Source organism: Trachypithecus francoisi, unplaced genomic scaffold (genome assembly GCF_009764315.1).
Source record: "Trachypithecus francoisi isolate TF-2019V2 unplaced genomic scaffold, Tfra_2.0 Lachesis_group4, whole genome shotgun sequence".
NCBI lineage: Eukaryota > Metazoa > Chordata > Mammalia > Primates > Cercopithecidae > Trachypithecus > Trachypithecus francoisi.
In genome coordinates, this window is record NW_022681469.1 from 65018428 (window position 1) to 65036391 (window position 17964).

Sequence of the window (17964 nt, forward strand, 5' to 3'; positions counted from 1 at the left end):
GGCTCACATGACATTATGTTAGGTAAGGGAAAACATCACAGTGGCATGTCTGAAAGATCAGAGATACAGTCTTGGGAAATACAAGAAGAAAAAATTATAATGGTGTAAGGTACAAAAGGTCAAGAATGTTTTTAAATCTTGGCTTCTTAAGGAACAGGGTCAATTCATCAAACTGAAGGTTTATTAGCAACTAATGAGCATTCTTGTTTTTCAGCTTTCCAGGAAAGCATTCCCCAAAGACTATAATGAGTATGTTCTTGGCCAAAAACTATAACAAAATGTGGGTGACTTTTAACTTGTAATTTCTAATAATCATATGTACCCATTTCAATTTAATTCATGGATTTCAGGGAATATAAAATGTTTTCTAATTTTAAGTAATATTTGTTATTGCACTATACATTCAATCCATAATTTCTTAGAAATCAGAATTTGAGAAATCCATAAAATTCCAAAAAGAAAAAGTGTACATGTGGTAATGAGACTAGCATGTGCCTGTTAGTTTAAAAACAGACCTAAAAATACATTTGCTTACATTTCACCTAGAGGAAAATATACTTTGAATACTTTAGAAAATAATGTTACTATAACTGACATTTTAAACTAATTAACATAACATATTTAGCTAGCGTCAAGCATATCAATGGGCATTCAGATTGTTTGCAGTTATTTTGCTATAAAAATAATGCTGAAATAAACATTCGTGAACATAGAACTTTGTGGTACTTTTGCACATGTGTATATAGAACAAATTCCTAGCTTGGAATTGTTCGCTCAAAATAGCACTATTTCTAAGAACACATAAAGCAATGAACTACAAACAGCAAGGAAAATGTTTGTTGTTTAATTATATGAGTGGCAGAAATTGACCAAGTTATAATTATTAGAGTAAAACTAAAATTATACCAAGTCACTGGGCTGCACTGTGGGTTTTATACAATCTGTGCTTGTACCATCATATATATTTATATATTATTTGCAAAACAGTAGGCATCAGTATACGCATATTTAGAAATAAGAAATAAGGAAGGAACAATTATAAAAAAGCCAAAATAGTGAATAAACAATTTATTAAAATTGTTTGAAGTTGCATATTTCAGAATTTCAGAGCGTCTGTTTTACCCTCCTTCAAAATTAAATTTTATGTAAAAATATAAAACAACATTTTGATTTCAATATTCCTTCTATAGGCCATGTTTAGTATATATTTTCTCTTTAACTTAAACTATAAGACAAGGCCTTAATGTGAGATATTCATCTTGTAGAAAGGGAGGCTTTATACTAACTCAATGTGCCTCTTACCTTTTAGAAGTAGGAGCATATCGAGAGCATGCATTTCCATCCCAGGCACAGTAGGGGTCTCTGGCAAGACAACAGTCTGCACAAGCTTTCCCATAAGTGTCGCATCTGTGCAAGGAGAGCTGAACTAATCCATCTCGGGAACCAATGTACAATTGTTGCTGCAAATCGGGTAAAACAAATGAATTAGAAGCATCTTTCAGACTAGTCTTAAGAATTTTCTTTTCTTGAATAACACATAATACATATAAATCTGTTTCTCTGGGTGTCCTGCCCATTGTAAACACTTGTACAGAAACATAATGAGGAGTAAAATAAGTCAATCATTTCTATTCTGGTTGGATGGTAGTTTGAAGATTTTGATGCTGAAATAGACAGCATTCTACAAGCTTGGCAGTAATTTCAGAAGGTCAAAAACCAGCTGCTAGACAGGAATTAAGATGTCAAATTCTTTCTCAATACTAGAAAATGTACTTTGAGAGATTATGTCCAGCACAGATGCTATAGGCAAAGCTCACAGTCTTCCCAAGACTTCCCATGACTCCTTATATAAGAGATGACTGAAAATAAATTTATAAAGCATTCCCCTGGTTTCAATTAACCATTTCATTTGTTTCATTTGTTATTGAAGTACTGATCCTTGAAAGAACATGAGTTATTAGTGGGAGAGAAAGTATTTATTATCATTCTGAAAGAAAGTATTAAACAGGCTTGAGGGATGCCATATCACAAATGCAAGGCTGCATGATACTGAAAAACCCAGCAAATAAGATCACATTTTCAATATAAGTCCTGAAAGTAATGAATTACTTTCCTTATACATTCTTTTGAGTATCTGTGGTAGTAGTGGTGGAGGAGGAGGGGTGATAAAAGTGAATAAGCCACAATCTGTGCCAAAGAACTCATGGTCCACTCTAGTGGACCATTTCAAGAGTTAAAGGAGGGAAATCCATGTTAGAAATATATTTGGCATAATATCATAGTACTCAACTTACAGAAATAGGTCTTACACCTCTAGCATCCATTAAACTGTCAATTAAGAATTCCTAGTTGCTAAATGCAATGAACACTGTTTAGTATTTGTTTTACTGAAATTCTCTATACTGTTTGACACTAATGACTATATATTCCTTGAAACTTTCTCCACTTTCTATTCTCCCACTTTATTTCAGATTAAGACATTTGTCTCCTTTGTGATTTCGTTTTTTGCATTAAATGTTGGGTTTCCCTCTTTTCGCTTCTTATTTATTTACCTTTTATATTGTACAAAAGACTTAGACCTATCTTGAAAACAACGTAAACATGAACATAATAACCCCCCTAAATCTATTCCTCCCGCCCTACCTTGGAGAGCAGCACCCTCATCCACCAAGTCAAGAAATCTGGGAGTTGTCTTTGAGTCTTCTTTCTCTCACATTCAATCTGTCATCACTTCATTTCCATTCTCTCATACAGAATTTTCTAATCTATTTCATCTCCTCCCTCTCTACCGACACTGACTTTGTTTCAGTCCTTATCACTTCTTTCCTGGATTACTTGTAAGTGTCCTATTTCTGCTGGCTTTGATTTTGTTTTCCAACAACCCCCACCTCTACCCCAGTATCCAATCTATCTTCCACATTGCCACACCAGACTGATTTTTCTAAAAAGAAAATCTTATTATAATACCCTCCTGCTTAATCATTGTATTTTTGTTTGTTTGTTTTCCTTTTCAATGGCTTTTTTTTTTTTCTTTTTTTGAGCCTGGATCTCACTATGTTGCCCAGACTGGATTTGAGTTCTGGGGCTCAAGGTATCCTCCCACTCTAGGTTCCTGAGTAGCTGGACTACAGGTGAGCATTACCCAAGCACTCAGGAGTTTTCATTGTTTTTAAGATATGCTACTAAACTTCTTAGGAGGATATATAAAGATGTGTCTAATCTTGTTCTGTCTTACTTCTCCAGGTTCATTTCCAGCCTTCCTCCCCTTTGAACACACATATGATCCATACCCTAATTGTATACACACTTATTACAATAAGCTATGGTCTCTCACTCTTCACACTTTTGCAAAGATTCTCCCCTTCTGGTTGGCACATGCTCTTCCATTCCATTCTCCTTTTAATATATCTGGTTAACTATGACATCCTTCATAATTCAAGTTGTATGTCTCGTCTTTCAATTATCTTTCCCTGTTCCTTCTGGCTCCCTTTAGGCCCCTTTGTCTCTGTCTCTCTAGCATATACCCTATTATTACTGTGCAGTGTTAGTGTCTTCCTTTGACTGTCAGCTCTACTGTGAGCTTCTGGAGGTTAATGGCTAGCTATGTTATTCATTCATTTATGTACCCTCCAAGCACCTTAGGCTTTCAATAAATAAATGATAAGTGAATGAACAAATAAATGACAAAGACCTGAAGAAGAAAACTATTTAGATCATTTTCTAAAAAAATCACTCTGCCATAGGAACTGTAATAGATTAAGACAATTTTAGCAACACCTTGATGTTGAACATATCATATGGCTTTCTTAAATATTGGGGGTGCAAATAGAAATAATAGTGCAGTCTGAATCTCTTGAATCAGTTGTAATTTGGAATATCATCAGAGAGTTATGAAATCATGTTAAAGATTATTACTATTATTATAATTAGTTACCATTTACTTTACACTTGTGTGTCTGCTCTCTGTTTAGAATGTTACATGAAGCATCCTCTTTAAACTCCCAACAAACTCTGGAGGTGGATATTGTTTTTCTAACTTCACTGTTGAGGAAATTGATTTTGAGAGTTTGATATTACGTGACATGTTGAAGGTTGACTTTTGGGCTGTTTGTCACCACAGTTCATATTCTAAATCCTAGACTCCCAGATTAAAAATGCTTTGTACTGGTTAGGGTTGATATTCTACATGAATGTCTAATGGGCTTGAGAGAAGGACATTCTCATGAGACTAGGAAAGTGAGTTCAGTTTTTAAGATCCAAAGGAAGGGGAGAATGCATCGTTCAATTAATGAAATTTAACTACATTTCTCCCAAGGCAAGGCTGAAACAATGGTCTCTAATGAATTACAAGAGAAACAAATAACATTTTACATTTCTTAAAATTTAACTTCCAATTTCAATGAATTTTTTTCCAAATAAAGTTTGATTCAAGCAGCCCATTGCTTTTGTGGTTAACTTTCATACAAAAGTTAAAAAGTACCTGCTTCAGAGACAATTCCATGTTCAAGATGATGGACGGGTGCTGAAAATAGAAGTTAAATGTCAATAAAGATAATCATTAACAGGTTTTCATATTAAATATGTTGTTTTATCTGATGCCATATATCACTGAAGTAAACATCAAGTCTATTACATAAGGAAAAAAAGTTCTTATTGTTTGCTATTTTCTTCAAAAATGTAGTGTTTGTACCTTAACAGAAATGATAAAAATCATTATTTGTAGTATCCTATTAAAGACAAGTGACTTAAATACATAAGAAAATACTCTGCATTGAAAGTTGTTCCCAGTTACTCACAAGTGTTCTTCTTCTAAATCTGCTTATCTTAACCGCTTCCATATAAGTCAAACTCATGTTGACAAGAACATCTCCGTTATTATTTATTACCTCTTTCTGCTCTTACTTAGATCAGTGGTTCCAAAAGTTGTTTTAAGTAGCAGAGTTTTGAAAAGTTATAGTGCTCCTTGTGGATGACCACATTCTTTACGGAGCACTACATAATACTGGTGCAAATGATTTCATGCTATGAACTAAGGCTAGTTTTATTTATAGAAAACATGGCTTGATGCAATATAAAATCAGAAACATGAACAAGAAAGCTACCAAATGAAAAAGGACAAGATGGTTTAAAAAATTCCCATCTACCTATCATCTTTCTGCTATTTTTCATTTAGCACCAGTTCAAATTTACTAATTGAGAAGCACTACCAGATGTTAAAGTTTAAAGAAATATAGTAAAGAAAAAATTTCAGTGAGAAAGTTCTATCAAATAGCATTTTTTGTTATCAATTTTAAAAACATGGCCAAACATTAAATTATATACATAAAATACATTCAGTTTTTTGTTGTATCTCAATTATACCACAATAAAACTGTTTTTAAAATGAGACAGGAAAACAAAAGCTGGTCATTATGTAATTTTAACAGAAGAATCCAAGTAATGCTTCTTGACCACTGTCTAACACCATTGAATGAGACTTGTTCTAATGCAACTATGTGTGTCACAGGGACTGTATTTTTGGCCTTTGGGTTCACACTTATATTTGACATCTGGCCTTCCCCTAGGAACCACCCAAGATTTTGTTTTAGTAGACACCAGATAGCAGGTCTTGTTCTTGTTAACTCCTTGACCACTATTATCATCACAATGTAAACAGGATCCTGTGGAACTCAGCATGTTAATTAACTTGAGCCCCTCACAGAGGAGGGCTTTATTCTCTTTTAAAGCATTAGATATTGACATGGAAACAATCCATTTTAATAAAGAGTCTCAATAAAAATGTCCTAATAAACAAAGCATATATTTTAAAAAGTTTCTCTAAGAAAAAACGTATTTCAAATGTTATAATCAGCAAATAAGTGTAAACTTAATTTTACTGAGGATTTACAAAACATGCCACAATTGAGAGTTACTGTTAAAAGTCAAAGGCATTCATTCTCCAAATCTGGAGAACTATTCTTCTAGATCTACTCTTTTTGGCAGGTGAGAGGAATTTAGCATACATGAAGACTTAGTATCATGCAACCTCTATATTTTTTTTTAATTTCCTTACAGAAAAGCAGGGACACATGATTTATACACTCGTCTAGTTTTCTCAAATTCAATTGGGGAAAAAAATTGAAAAGTAAAATTTATAAAGTAGAAAAGCATCTGGATAGTAAAAGAGACCCCAGGCTTTCATTTAATGTGGCAATTTGTCTGACTATATGCTTAGAGAATGCAGTAATGAGAGGCAATCCCGGGAGTCCTGAATTCAGCGGTATGCTATAGAGGAAGGTGAGTCCCATTCCTAGTTGCCTATAAAACTTTTTCCACTGCTTCAGGAAAAGAAAACTAAGAAAGCTGATTTCAAAGGCTTCTCTGGGAAACGTGATGATGTATTAAAACAAGGGTGCCCTATAACAAGGGCTACTCAGTTTCAACATCTCTTCTGGAACTCTGGACTAAGTCTTACCTTGAATATCTGCAACTCCTCCAGCACTACCTCTTCCATATTCCACTTTTCCTTTGAAATGCTGACAACTTTGAGGACAGTTCCAATGTCTGAAAAAAAAGCATAACGCATGATCCCATTGTTCCTATCTCAAAAATCAGTGGTAAGCATATTCCCAGAAACCTTCAAATTACTCCCCTCCTCTTTAAATGCCTTACAAAAAACAGATTAAATGAAACATATATGAAATGAAGTTTAATGTATAAGTTTTGTCCTCCTAAAATATAGCTTTTAGCTAGTAGAACACCCTTTTATGGAGAGAATATTAAAGGATGCATATTCAGAGTATATTCTTAACAAAAGTAATATATATAATGTTTAATTTAAAAATTGTTTGAAATGTTAAACAAGGGTAGAGCAAATATTTTGAACCTTAACTTAAAACATTAAAAATACATTAAAATAATAAGTTCTCTCTCTTCCTTCCATGTAATATATATTTATTTAATAGTTATTATATCCAGTTCATGGAAGACAGATATATATTCTTTTAATAACATTGCCAAATGAACAAAAAATTCATTGCAGCTGAGGGAAATTGCAGCTCACTCTTCAAATGTATTCCATCTTCAGAATCATTATTAATAGATGAGAAATGGAAGGTTTGTTTAAAATTATTTAACGTCAACTTAATACAAGGTTGATAATGCAAACCAAAAATTGACATTTAAAAGAGGTATCTTAAATACATCATCTTGCATTGAAATTCCATGAGGTGTAAGGTTAGTACAGAAAGAAAATTAAAAGAACAGTTTAGAGAAAGAAAAAAACAATCCCACTTTAATTTATACAATATAGGCATTTCTAAACTTCTGAGCACTGAGGTTGGAGTACAGTAACATATATAGTAAAGATCCTGTTTGCATAAAATAGTCTGAATTATGTAATTGTTTTTAAATAACTCCGGGAATTTTAAAGAATATTAAATGTACATTTTTCCAAATGTCAAAATTAAAAACCTATCTTAGCAGGTCTAGAATTTTCTCAATAAAGGTTAGATAGTACCACCTAGTGGCTAACTGACATTCATTGCAGTGAATTGCTGAAGACCTAGTTTTGGGTGGACAGTGCAAATTAAGTGTCAAACTTGTGGGAATTAATAGTAACTAATTAATTCTACTTTTGACTCTTTAACTTCTATCTCTGTTGTCTTGGGAATATCCCTTATTTTTCTGGTTTGTGGAATTGCCATCTGGAAAATAATCAGGTTTGACAATCGATGACAAAGGTCCTCTGAGTCCATCACACACATACTTCCTAATAAACCTAACTTCTATAAGACCCATAATTTTTAAAAATAAAATTATTCTAAAATTGTTTTGAACTCTTAAATATCTATTCTAATAAAAAGTTTTGTTTCTTGAAAATTCTTAATTTTTAATCTTTATGAAATGCTTGATCCATTAAGTTATATAACATGATATGGAATACAGTGCTTTTGTTTTAATGATACATGTTATTTTTACTGCCATTAGAATTCCCATGACATTATTAGTTAATACTTTTACCTTTTTTGAGATTAAATTTTTCTTTTTATAAAAACATTGTAATCATTTTATAGTTATTGAGTTGACATGCAAAGGAAAATACAATGGGCTTAAAAACTAAGTCTATGAAATACATTTTAATGCACAAAATTCAAGAAGAAAGATAATCTCCAAGAACTTTCTATTTAAAGACCTTCACAAAGTAATGCTTAATGTTTTCGAAAATCTATCTTAAGTCAACTAAGTTAGTGATTCTCGAAATCAGGTGAAGGAATCTTTTGGGGGTATACTTGTAAAGAGAGGGAAAGGCAAAGTTTGAAAATAAAAATTGCTTTGCCCTGTTTAATTTTAGTTCAAAATCATACAACAAATATGTATTGAGCATGTAAGGTAGAGCAGTCAGATTGCTGTCAAATACATTTTGAAATCTCAAATATGAAGTTCAGAGATATTTATGATTATCAATTAAAAGCTACATAATTTTAAGAAATATTGACAAGGTTTTATCTAATGATTACTCATTTTGATTTTGACCAATAAATATTTTGGAAGTTTCTCTTCTCTTTGTCTAATCATGAAAAATTCCTTTTGAAAAAATCCTAATCCAGTTTTAGCTTACCTGTCCCAAGAAACATTACATCATACTGGCCATCTTCTGCAGTGACATGATCCACCACTATCTGTGTCAGTCTGTAATCCACATTGATTCTCTTGAATGTTGGTCCTCCTGCAACTGGGTATATGGACTTATACATCACAGAGTGCCGCTTTATGAAACTGATGACATCATCTGGAAAATCTCGGGTGGATTTAATCAGTGGGTCATAGGTTTTGCTTGGACACTGAAAAGAAATGTAGAGGAAAGTAAAGACATTGTTTATGCACCTGAGAAGTTCACACTTATTTCCAATAAAGCTTGTATAGCTTATCATCAATAGTATTAAATGAAGGGACAGCAGAGTCAATATGGAATCATGTGTACTTGTAAATAAATGCAGTGTGCCTCCAATAAATGTAAACCCAGTTTTCTCCTGCAGAAATTTTCTAAATTATATCTGCATTTTTCAACGTTTCCATAGTGAATTATTTACTTATGAAGATTATTTCTTCTGAAGGTTGTTTCTAATGAAGATATTTGAAATCTAACTTGAAATAACTGTTAAGAAACTGATCTATAAACACGAGAACATGTGGAAAGCCATTATTTTCAATTTCCTTTGAGTAATTTATAATTTCAGTTCAAATGAAATCATGTTTAATTAAAAAATAAAAAAGGAACAAACAGTTCACAAAAATTAATTTCAAAGTATTTAATAGCTTGAAATTGTAATTATGTAGTTTCTTTTATAATTCGTGTGAAAATTACACTTCGAACAATTCAACAGCTCTTCTCCTAAAGAGTCTGCGAAGAAACCCTTAGGGAATTTTATACTTCTGTCTAAAATTGACTTACGTGCCTTTCAGCATCCACTAAATCAATAGTTAGCATGACCTGCCCCCTGGTGGTAAGAGTAAAAAGTTCAAAATGGTACAAATCAAATGAATTTTATGTGCCTTTATCCAAAAATAAAGGGGAAAAAACACTTTATGATTAGACTTTTTTTTTTCCAGAAAATATCATCTCTCCCACATCCTAAGTCTATTTTATGTTTAAACATATTGCAATTTAGGAAGGTACCTCATATAGAACTCTTCTGTTATAATATTTGAATTCTTAATGGACTAATGCATTCTTTTGGAGTGGAAAACTTTAGTCAATTAATGCAGTCATGGAGAGTAAAATGATTGACAGTAAGGAAAGTTTTTGTTTTTTTTTAATGGTGCCTTTCCTTTTTTTCAGTTTTTAGAGAAGTTGGAAACAGTCTCCATGGAACTGAACCATTTATACTTGGCACTAATCAGAATCATGCCAAGGCTCCAAAAACGTAATGTACTTCTCAAAATATTCAAGAGTGTCATTCTTAGGGAGCTGAAGATACTAGAACTAGTCCCGATATTTGACTTTGACCCCAAATTTTATACCTATAAAATAATAATGACTCATTATGAATTAAAAGAAATATCAAAGAGGTTTTACTAAAAGTCTGTTGATGTTTCTCTATAAATATCTTAAGAATATCTTTAACAAAAATTTTAAATGTCTGGTATTAAGAAACTGACACTTTCTTGATATTTACTTATTTGTCCCAGGTCTGCATCAGAGAGATTAGAAATGTTCTAGAATATTAGCCACTTTGCATTGACTTAACATATTCTTAACTGGATGTTGGTCTAAAGATCTAAGTCTGCAGTTTCAGTCATTATTTCAAGCACTTAACCTTCAGCCAAGCGGAATCCGTCAACTTGATAATGGAAGAACCCTGCATTAAGTAGATTAAGCAGGGACTCAAAATGGATATGGAGCTCAAATGATACAAAGCTCTTATCCAATTATAGGCTGCATGTTTGAGGCTCAGTCAAAGACGATTCATAGCAGGCTTATATAATGCCTGCGGTTCAATCTGGTTGGTGTATCATTAGAATCAAAGCCAGAGCAAGATTTTGCCTGCACACATTTTTTAAAAAGTCCTCCAACTTAAGAAAAAATCACTTTTGACTTTGCGGCTGTAGTTGTGCAGTAGCCAACGTTTTCAAAGAAATAATATCATGACATTCAAGCCATAGTTTTTGATATCAAATTGTTAAATAATTAGAAATTTTAATGTAAGAAAGTATAGCTGAATGAAAATATAAACATTTAGGAAAAAAATAAATATTAATTTTCCTCATTGCACTGACAAAAAAGGTTTAAGTGTAATAAAATCTAAGGGGAAAAAAGGGAAGGAAAACCTGGTTTCTATTGACTATAAAATGATCTTTGAGAATATATATTTTTTCTTATGGCAGCTTTTCCTCATGGCATGTTGCCAGTGTTTGGATAAGATCTTTATCCTCTCAATTGCTATGCGTGATATCTCAGGTCTGCGTCTCCACTATGCTTGCACAAATGAAAATGATTTGGTAGAGTTACTCTCTGAGGTTTAGGATAGTACAGTTTGAATTAAATATTGTTATTTTAGTACATTCAAACCCGGAGAATTTTTGCTTTGATATCATATAGCTGTGCCGCACACAGATCTAAAAATAACGAGATGCCAAGCAATGTATGTAGGTAAGAGTAAAGTAGGAAAGAAAAATTCCATAAAGGAAAAGAGACAGTGTAGGTAAATGCTACATCTAAAGCAGATGGTCGTTCATACTCAGTTATTTTCCTTTAACAAATTCTAGAAAATTCTCCTATGGCAGTTATACATCTCAGGTATAAGAAATCTAGTGTTTTTTTCTCTGTATGTATGTACTTTTAATTTCTCGGTATTAACACAGCCCACCTGAACATACCATAGGGGGCCATTTATTTCTGCCTTCAGTTTTCTTACATTTGCCAGTTTAGCTACTAGGAGTGTAGGAAATAAATCAGGAAATGTATCTGTGTCTCTATCCACTGTTGTAAAATACTCAAAGACAGTATTCTTCTCTTGTGCTGGAAATATTAATACCAGAGCAAAAGAAGAAGAGAAAATAGAACATGCCTAGACATACCCTGAGATGAAAGGGAAAACCCGACAGCAACAAGCCCTGGTTCAGGGCCTATCTCCCATGGCTGGCTGCCACAGCTGGCTAGGTGTGATCATGTTATGCTTGGCAAGTCCGTGTGTTTCTCTAGGGCCTTTAGTAGTGGAGTGGGAAGCAATGGATAAGAGGAGAAAAATGGTTTTTATCCAATGAGAGAACTTTTCCCCTTGGCAAGGCCCCAGACAGCTGCCAAAGGATTTTTCTCCCTGCAGCTTCAGGCTATTCTCTACAGGTTGCAGTTTCCTTTTAAACAAATCAGAGGAATGACTAACGTGAGGGAAGACATGGCAAAGGAAAGACAGAACTAGGCTTTCGTTTTCAGAAGCTTGAGTTTTATTTATAGAGTAAAAATGCAAATGTAACAGTTGCCATCTTATCCCTCTGCTTATTCATCGAAGAGTCAATCTACAACAGATAAGGACAAGGAAAGATCCTATATTAAATATCAGGGACAAAGAGGCCTGGGGCAAACATATAGAGGTAAATTTCTGTCCTTCCCTCTCCCTCTCTTTCTCTTTAAGGTTCCCTTTCTCTTAGAGGAATTTCTATGCCAGAAAAAGCAAAATATTATTGAACACAGTAAATAGCCTGGGATTTGAATAACTTAATTTTAAAAGCAAATTGCTTGCCCTCTGGAAAACAAAGCTGAAGCCAGTTGGAAAAGTCAATTCCTGTTGGAAGCCCCTTGACTATCTCCATTTTAGGGAAAAATGGCCTACACACAGTTAAAGGGAAATGATAGGATATATGATACATCTCCTTTAGTGTAATCTGTTTTAAGAATCTGGACTCAGAATGTCCACAGTCTAGTCCTGCCTCTGCTTCTCCCTTCTAGAACCAAAACCAGGACTGAGTGAACAGAACTAGAGATATCCTCAGTAATTTAGAGAGATGATAAAGTAATTGTTATCCAATAAGTGGAAGGTAATGGAGTGAACAAATATTAAAGAGAAAATAAAACTGTGAATTCAATATGCTAGAGAGACATGAGTGAGCCACTGATGCCTAAAATGAGATATCCCCCAAATTTTCCACAGACTTTGAATTAATTAGGAAAGACTTGCTTAAATGAAACAAACAATAACAATAAGATGTTAGCTACATTCCTCAGGCACACAAATGGGAAGATAGGGTGAGACACTATGAGAGAATTCCTGCATCATACTCTGTAGTTTTCAGTGTCCTTTGGAAAGACTATCATAGTCCAACACTAGACAAATTAATAGAAAGTTCTGGATACTATTTTTGAATTACTTTTTTTTTTTGGTAAGTTACACTTATTTTTGAAAGTCAACTGTAAAATATGTCTTTTAAAACTCTTAATAGGATCAGCATAGTTTACAATTAAAATCTAATGTATGAGGTTAAGAAATACATATATTCTGAGAAACATCAGCTCTTTAGGAAAAGAATGTATTTAGAATCATGCTGAAGCTTAAGTAAAATAGTTTAGGTGGAGCAGGAAGAGAAAACAGCTAAAGAGTTTTGACTTGTGGAATCCATGGTTACCTCAAACCCCTGCTGTTGAGAAGATCAACCAAGGTAAAAGTTGGAATTTCTAAGCAATATTCCAGTTCTAGTTGAAGAACACATTATGTACTTCAAGTCCACTATGAAATCCCAATTGTTGATAATATGTGTTATTATCCTATGATCCATCTTCTCCAAGGTTTGCTTTTGTAAAGCAAAATCAGAAACCAAGCTCAGGCATGGCAGTGATGCCTTGATATGCTAGAGTGAAAAAGACCTTTCTACAAAAGAAGGGTATGCCAGGACCCAGAGATGGTTCATGGTAGTGCATTTGTAAGATGAATTTTTCAGTGGATCCAGAATCAAAAGAACTTTATAATTTCTCAATGACTCTTACAATGTTAGAAAGTCTAATGATTTGATGGGAAATAAATGACTGTCAGACATGTCTACACCTATATCTCAAGTTTGGAGGTTTTATCTTATAGCAAAAAAGAGGAACAATAAAGACCCTACAGCAAAAGAGGAAATTTTTAGCATCTACATTTGATTTTCTCTAGTGAAAATCAATGTGAGTTGTACATGATGGGGCCTTTTTTTTAGATAAAGATTTGAAATCTTGCAGAAGGGGACACATTTCATTATTTTACATTGGTGGCAGTTGAAAATATTTTTTTTTTCTTAATAAAGTTTTACGAATATTCTTAGTCAAGTTTTGTTAATCAAGATTTATAGGGTATTTTATTTTATTTTATTTTCTTACTAAAAGGACATATATTCAGAAGAAAAACCATGGAAGACAATTAGCAGGAAGAAAACAATTAGCAGAAGAAAAACCATGGAAGACAATTAGCAGGTTAGCTTAGTGTTTTTGATGTTTTATGTGACTTAACATTTGTTTTCTCAACATAAAAGGAGTGTTAAACAAGGGTTCCATTGAACACACCGGCAGCTTTTGGGGTTCCCATGTCTCACTTTGCAATCTGAGCTGAGCGTGCACACAAACAACCGTGGCTCAGGGACCTGCAATTGGTATTGATCTTGGCACCACCTACTATTGCATAGGTGTTTTCCAGCAGGGAAAAGTAGAGATAACTTCCAATGATCAGGGAATCCGAACCATGCCAAGCTATGTCACCTTTACAAATGCCAAACAATTGATTGGTGATACTCCAAATAATCAAGTTCCAATGAACCGTGCCAGCATGATTTTTGACATCAAATGTCTGACTGGATGTGATTTTGATGATGCCATTATCCAGTGTGATATGACACCCTGGCCTTTCACGGTGGTAAATGATGCTGGCAGGCCCAAGGTCCAAGTAGAGTACAAGAGAGAGACAAAAAGCTGCTACCCAGAGGAGGTGTCTTCTATGGTTCTGACAAAGATGAAGGAAATTGCAAAAGTTTGCCTTGGGAAGACTATTACCAATGCTGTGCCAGCTTACTTTAATGACTTTAATGACTCTCAGCATCAGGACTATCAAAGATGTTGGAACTATAGCTGGTCTCAATGTACTTGGAATTATCAATGAGCCAATTGTTGCTGCTATTGCTTACAGTTTAGACAAAAAGGTTGGAGCTGAAAGAAACATGCTAATCTTTGACCTGGGAGGTGGCATTTTTGATCCTCACTATGGAGGATGGAATCTCTGAGGCCAAATCTACAGCCAGAGACACCCACTTAGGTGGAGAGGACTTTCACAACTGAATTGTTAACCATTTTACTGGTGCGTTCAAGTGTACATATGGAGGGACATCAGTGAGAGCAAGAGAGCTGTCCAGTGCCTCCATACTGCTTGTGAACGTGCTAAGCATACTCTCTTCCAGCACCGAAACCAGTACTGAGATCAATTCTCTTCATGAAGGAATCAACTTCTATATCTCCATTAACTGTGCCCAATTTGAAGAATTGAATGCTGAGCCTGTTCTGTTGTACTCTAGACCCCACAGAGAAATCCATTTGAGATGCCAAACTAGACAAACCACAGATTCCTGATATTGTCCTGGTTGGTGGTCCTAATTGTATTCCCACAATTTAGTAGCTTCTCCAAGGCATCTTCAATGGAAAAGAACTGAATGAGAGCATCATTTGATGAAGCTGTTGCTTACAATGCAGCTGTCCTATCTGGAGATATCTCAAAATGTTCAAGATTTTCTGTTTTTGGATGTCACTCCTCTTTCCTTTGATATTAAAACTGCTGATGGAGTCATGACTGTCCTCATTAAGTGTGATACTATCATTCCTACCAGGCAGACACAGACCTTCATTGCCTACTCTGACAAGCCTAGCATGTCATTACCAAGGATAAAAACTTGCTTGGCAAGTTTGAGCTCACAGGCATACCTCCTGCACCCCTTGGTGTTCATCAGAACGAAGTTACCTTTGATATTGATGCCAAGGGCATCCTCAATGTTTACTATCACTGATGACAAGGGCCATTTGAGCAAGAAAGACATTGAGCCTATGTTTCAGGAAACTGAGAAATACAAAGCTGAAGATTAGAAGCAGAGGGACAAGGTGTCATCCAAAAATTCACTTGATTCCTATGTGTTCAACATGAAAGCAACTGTTGAAGACGAGAAACTTCAAGTCAAGATTAACAGTGAGCACAAACAGTAGATTCTTAGCAAGTGCCATGAAATTATCAACTGGCTTGATAAGAATCAGACTGCAGAGAAGGAAGAATTTGAACATGCACAGCAAGAGCTGGAGAAGTCTGCAAGTCCATCACAACCAAACTGGACTAGAGCGCAGAAGGCATACTAGCAGGAATGCCAGTGGAATTTCCTGGTGGTAGAGCTCCTGCCTCTGGTGGTGATTTTCAGGGCCCACCACTGAAGAGGTTGATTAAGCTAACACAAGTACAGATGAAGCATTGTTCTACACAGTTAAAGCACCGAAGAACCCAAATTTGCAGCAAATTCTATGGCAGTTTTAAGGTCAAGTTGCTATAATAAATTACTGGGCATTCTCAATGCTTGAATATGGAACATGTGCACAAGGAAAGGAAATAACATTGCACTTTATAAACATTGTATTGTAAGTGGAAAATGGAAATGTCTTAAATAAAACTGTATTTAAAGTTGGTATCAAAAAAAGATTAAACAAAAGAAAACTAACCACAACCTCCACCCCTGAATAAAAAGAGATTTTGAGCTGAAAATGAGCATTTACTTAGTGTCTCTAGTGTTGGATAGTGGAAGAGGCAATGCTGGGGTGAGAAGTCCAGTCTCTAGGTGCTCTACCCGGGATGTTTCTCACCATGTTATGATGTTCCTTAAATATGGCTTTGTTTCAAATTTTTGAACCAAGAAATTTTCAGGAATCCTTAGAATCACCATTTTTCACCACCTATTTTTTTTTTTAAACTATGTAGATACAAAAAAAGTAAAAATAACAGGCTTTTCTCGTGTTTGAGCTATTAATAGAAATTATCATGCCTTTATGTTCATCAGCGTCCACATAGTAAAACGAACTTATGAAATATTTTAAAAATACCTATAACTACCTCCTTTTATGTCCTACCAAAAAATGGAGACTTAGTTGGGAAATTCATATGTAAACTTTTATCTGTAAAAGTAAAACTAAAACAACTAACATTTAACGCAATAACAATTTGGGAGTAAATAGAATTTAAAAAGGAATTGTTATTTTTACAAAATCAAACATTTAGTAGTTGTTTAAAAATGGTGGCAAAAGGATTCAAGAAAACTAAAACATGCATTCTTTTTGATAAGGGAACGGTTTAAAACTGAAACTCACTTTTGAGCAAACATTTATTAATACTTTACATTTACACATAAATCTTAAAAAGCCCTTGACAACACAAAATAAAACTGCAGAGTATATCAGTTATAAAAAATCAACTATCAAATTGGAAATTTTCTGCCTTTACAAATCTTTCTTGCATTCTGGGTTTTCTAGTAGTTTGTTATTTTGGGTTGGATTCAATTTGGTTTCTGTCTCTGACCTGTATGATTGATTCACTGTATCATGGACTCTCTAATATTTTATTTCACTTGGAACTTCCTATTACCAAGACCCGGCAGGTCAATAATGATTGAAAAAATCCTCCTGAACAAAATATGGCTTGTTCAAATATTCTATCTGGACAGCAGAGGGCGGAAGAATCACTTCAAGTGAAGGCATTCTATAATACATCCTTTTGCATCCTTGCATTTCTAGGCTTATTAACATTGCAGAGCAGTGATGTCACGGTTAAGCTAGGAGTTTAAGTTTGACTTTTTGTCAAAGAAGTACAGCATTCTGTCAAAACCAAAAACTTAAAGTAAGCATGGCACACTGCAAGTTGTAGTGTTTATTTAACTGAGTGATAATGTCAACAGAAGTAACTACTGGGAGAACAACTTAGAATTCAATCTTAATAGCAATACAGGTGCAGAAAATGTAAAAACAATTTTTTTAAAAAAATTAATCTATGTTAAAGCTTTAACTTAAGTGTAATACAGCTTTTAGTAAAGGTTCTAACAATTTCATAGAAAGCAAATTATTCAGCAATACTTCTATTAAAGTAAGATGTGTTCCTCTGAATTGCAGTAAGATAAGTGTAATAAGGTTTCAAAATTCATTATTATTTGTGAAGAGAATAGACAAATCTCTGGAAAAAATAGCATAAGGTTCTGTTTGGTTGTTCATTTGTTATCACTTTGAAGGTAGAACAAAAGGTGGGTTAATGGCTTTTGATTTGGAGTTAAGTAGAGTAAGTTTAATTCCAGTCATAACAATCCATAAGCTGTGAGATCATGAACGTATGTTTACCCTCACTGGGCTTGTTTCTTATCTATAAAATTGGGATAATAATACCTACTCTATGTGTTTGTTTTAAGAATGTAGTGAGATAACATATAAGGGCTTATCAGAGTGTCTGGATCATAAGG

The 17964-nt window shown here is 34.1% G+C and overlaps 1 protein-coding gene and 1 pseudogene across 2 annotated transcripts in view; one reads left to right on the plus strand and one right to left on the minus strand.

The window, feature by feature from the left end:
- SEMA3D (semaphorin 3D) overlaps positions 1-17964 on the minus strand; it is a 208927-nt gene that overhangs the window by 19115 nt on the left and 171848 nt on the right. For both annotated transcript variants that reach the window (XM_033193172.1, XM_033193173.1), the window contains 4 exons: positions 8600-8822; positions 6455-6543; positions 4481-4522; positions 1303-1460 (listed from right to left, as the gene is read on the minus strand). In XM_033193172.1, the coding sequence (XP_033049063.1) occupies positions 1303-1460; positions 4481-4522; positions 6455-6543; positions 8600-8822 (512 nt within the window). The remainder of the gene's footprint in view (positions 1-1302; positions 1461-4480; positions 4523-6454; positions 6544-8599; positions 8823-17964) is intronic.
- On the plus strand, positions 14079-15917 carry LOC117072772 (annotated as a pseudogene).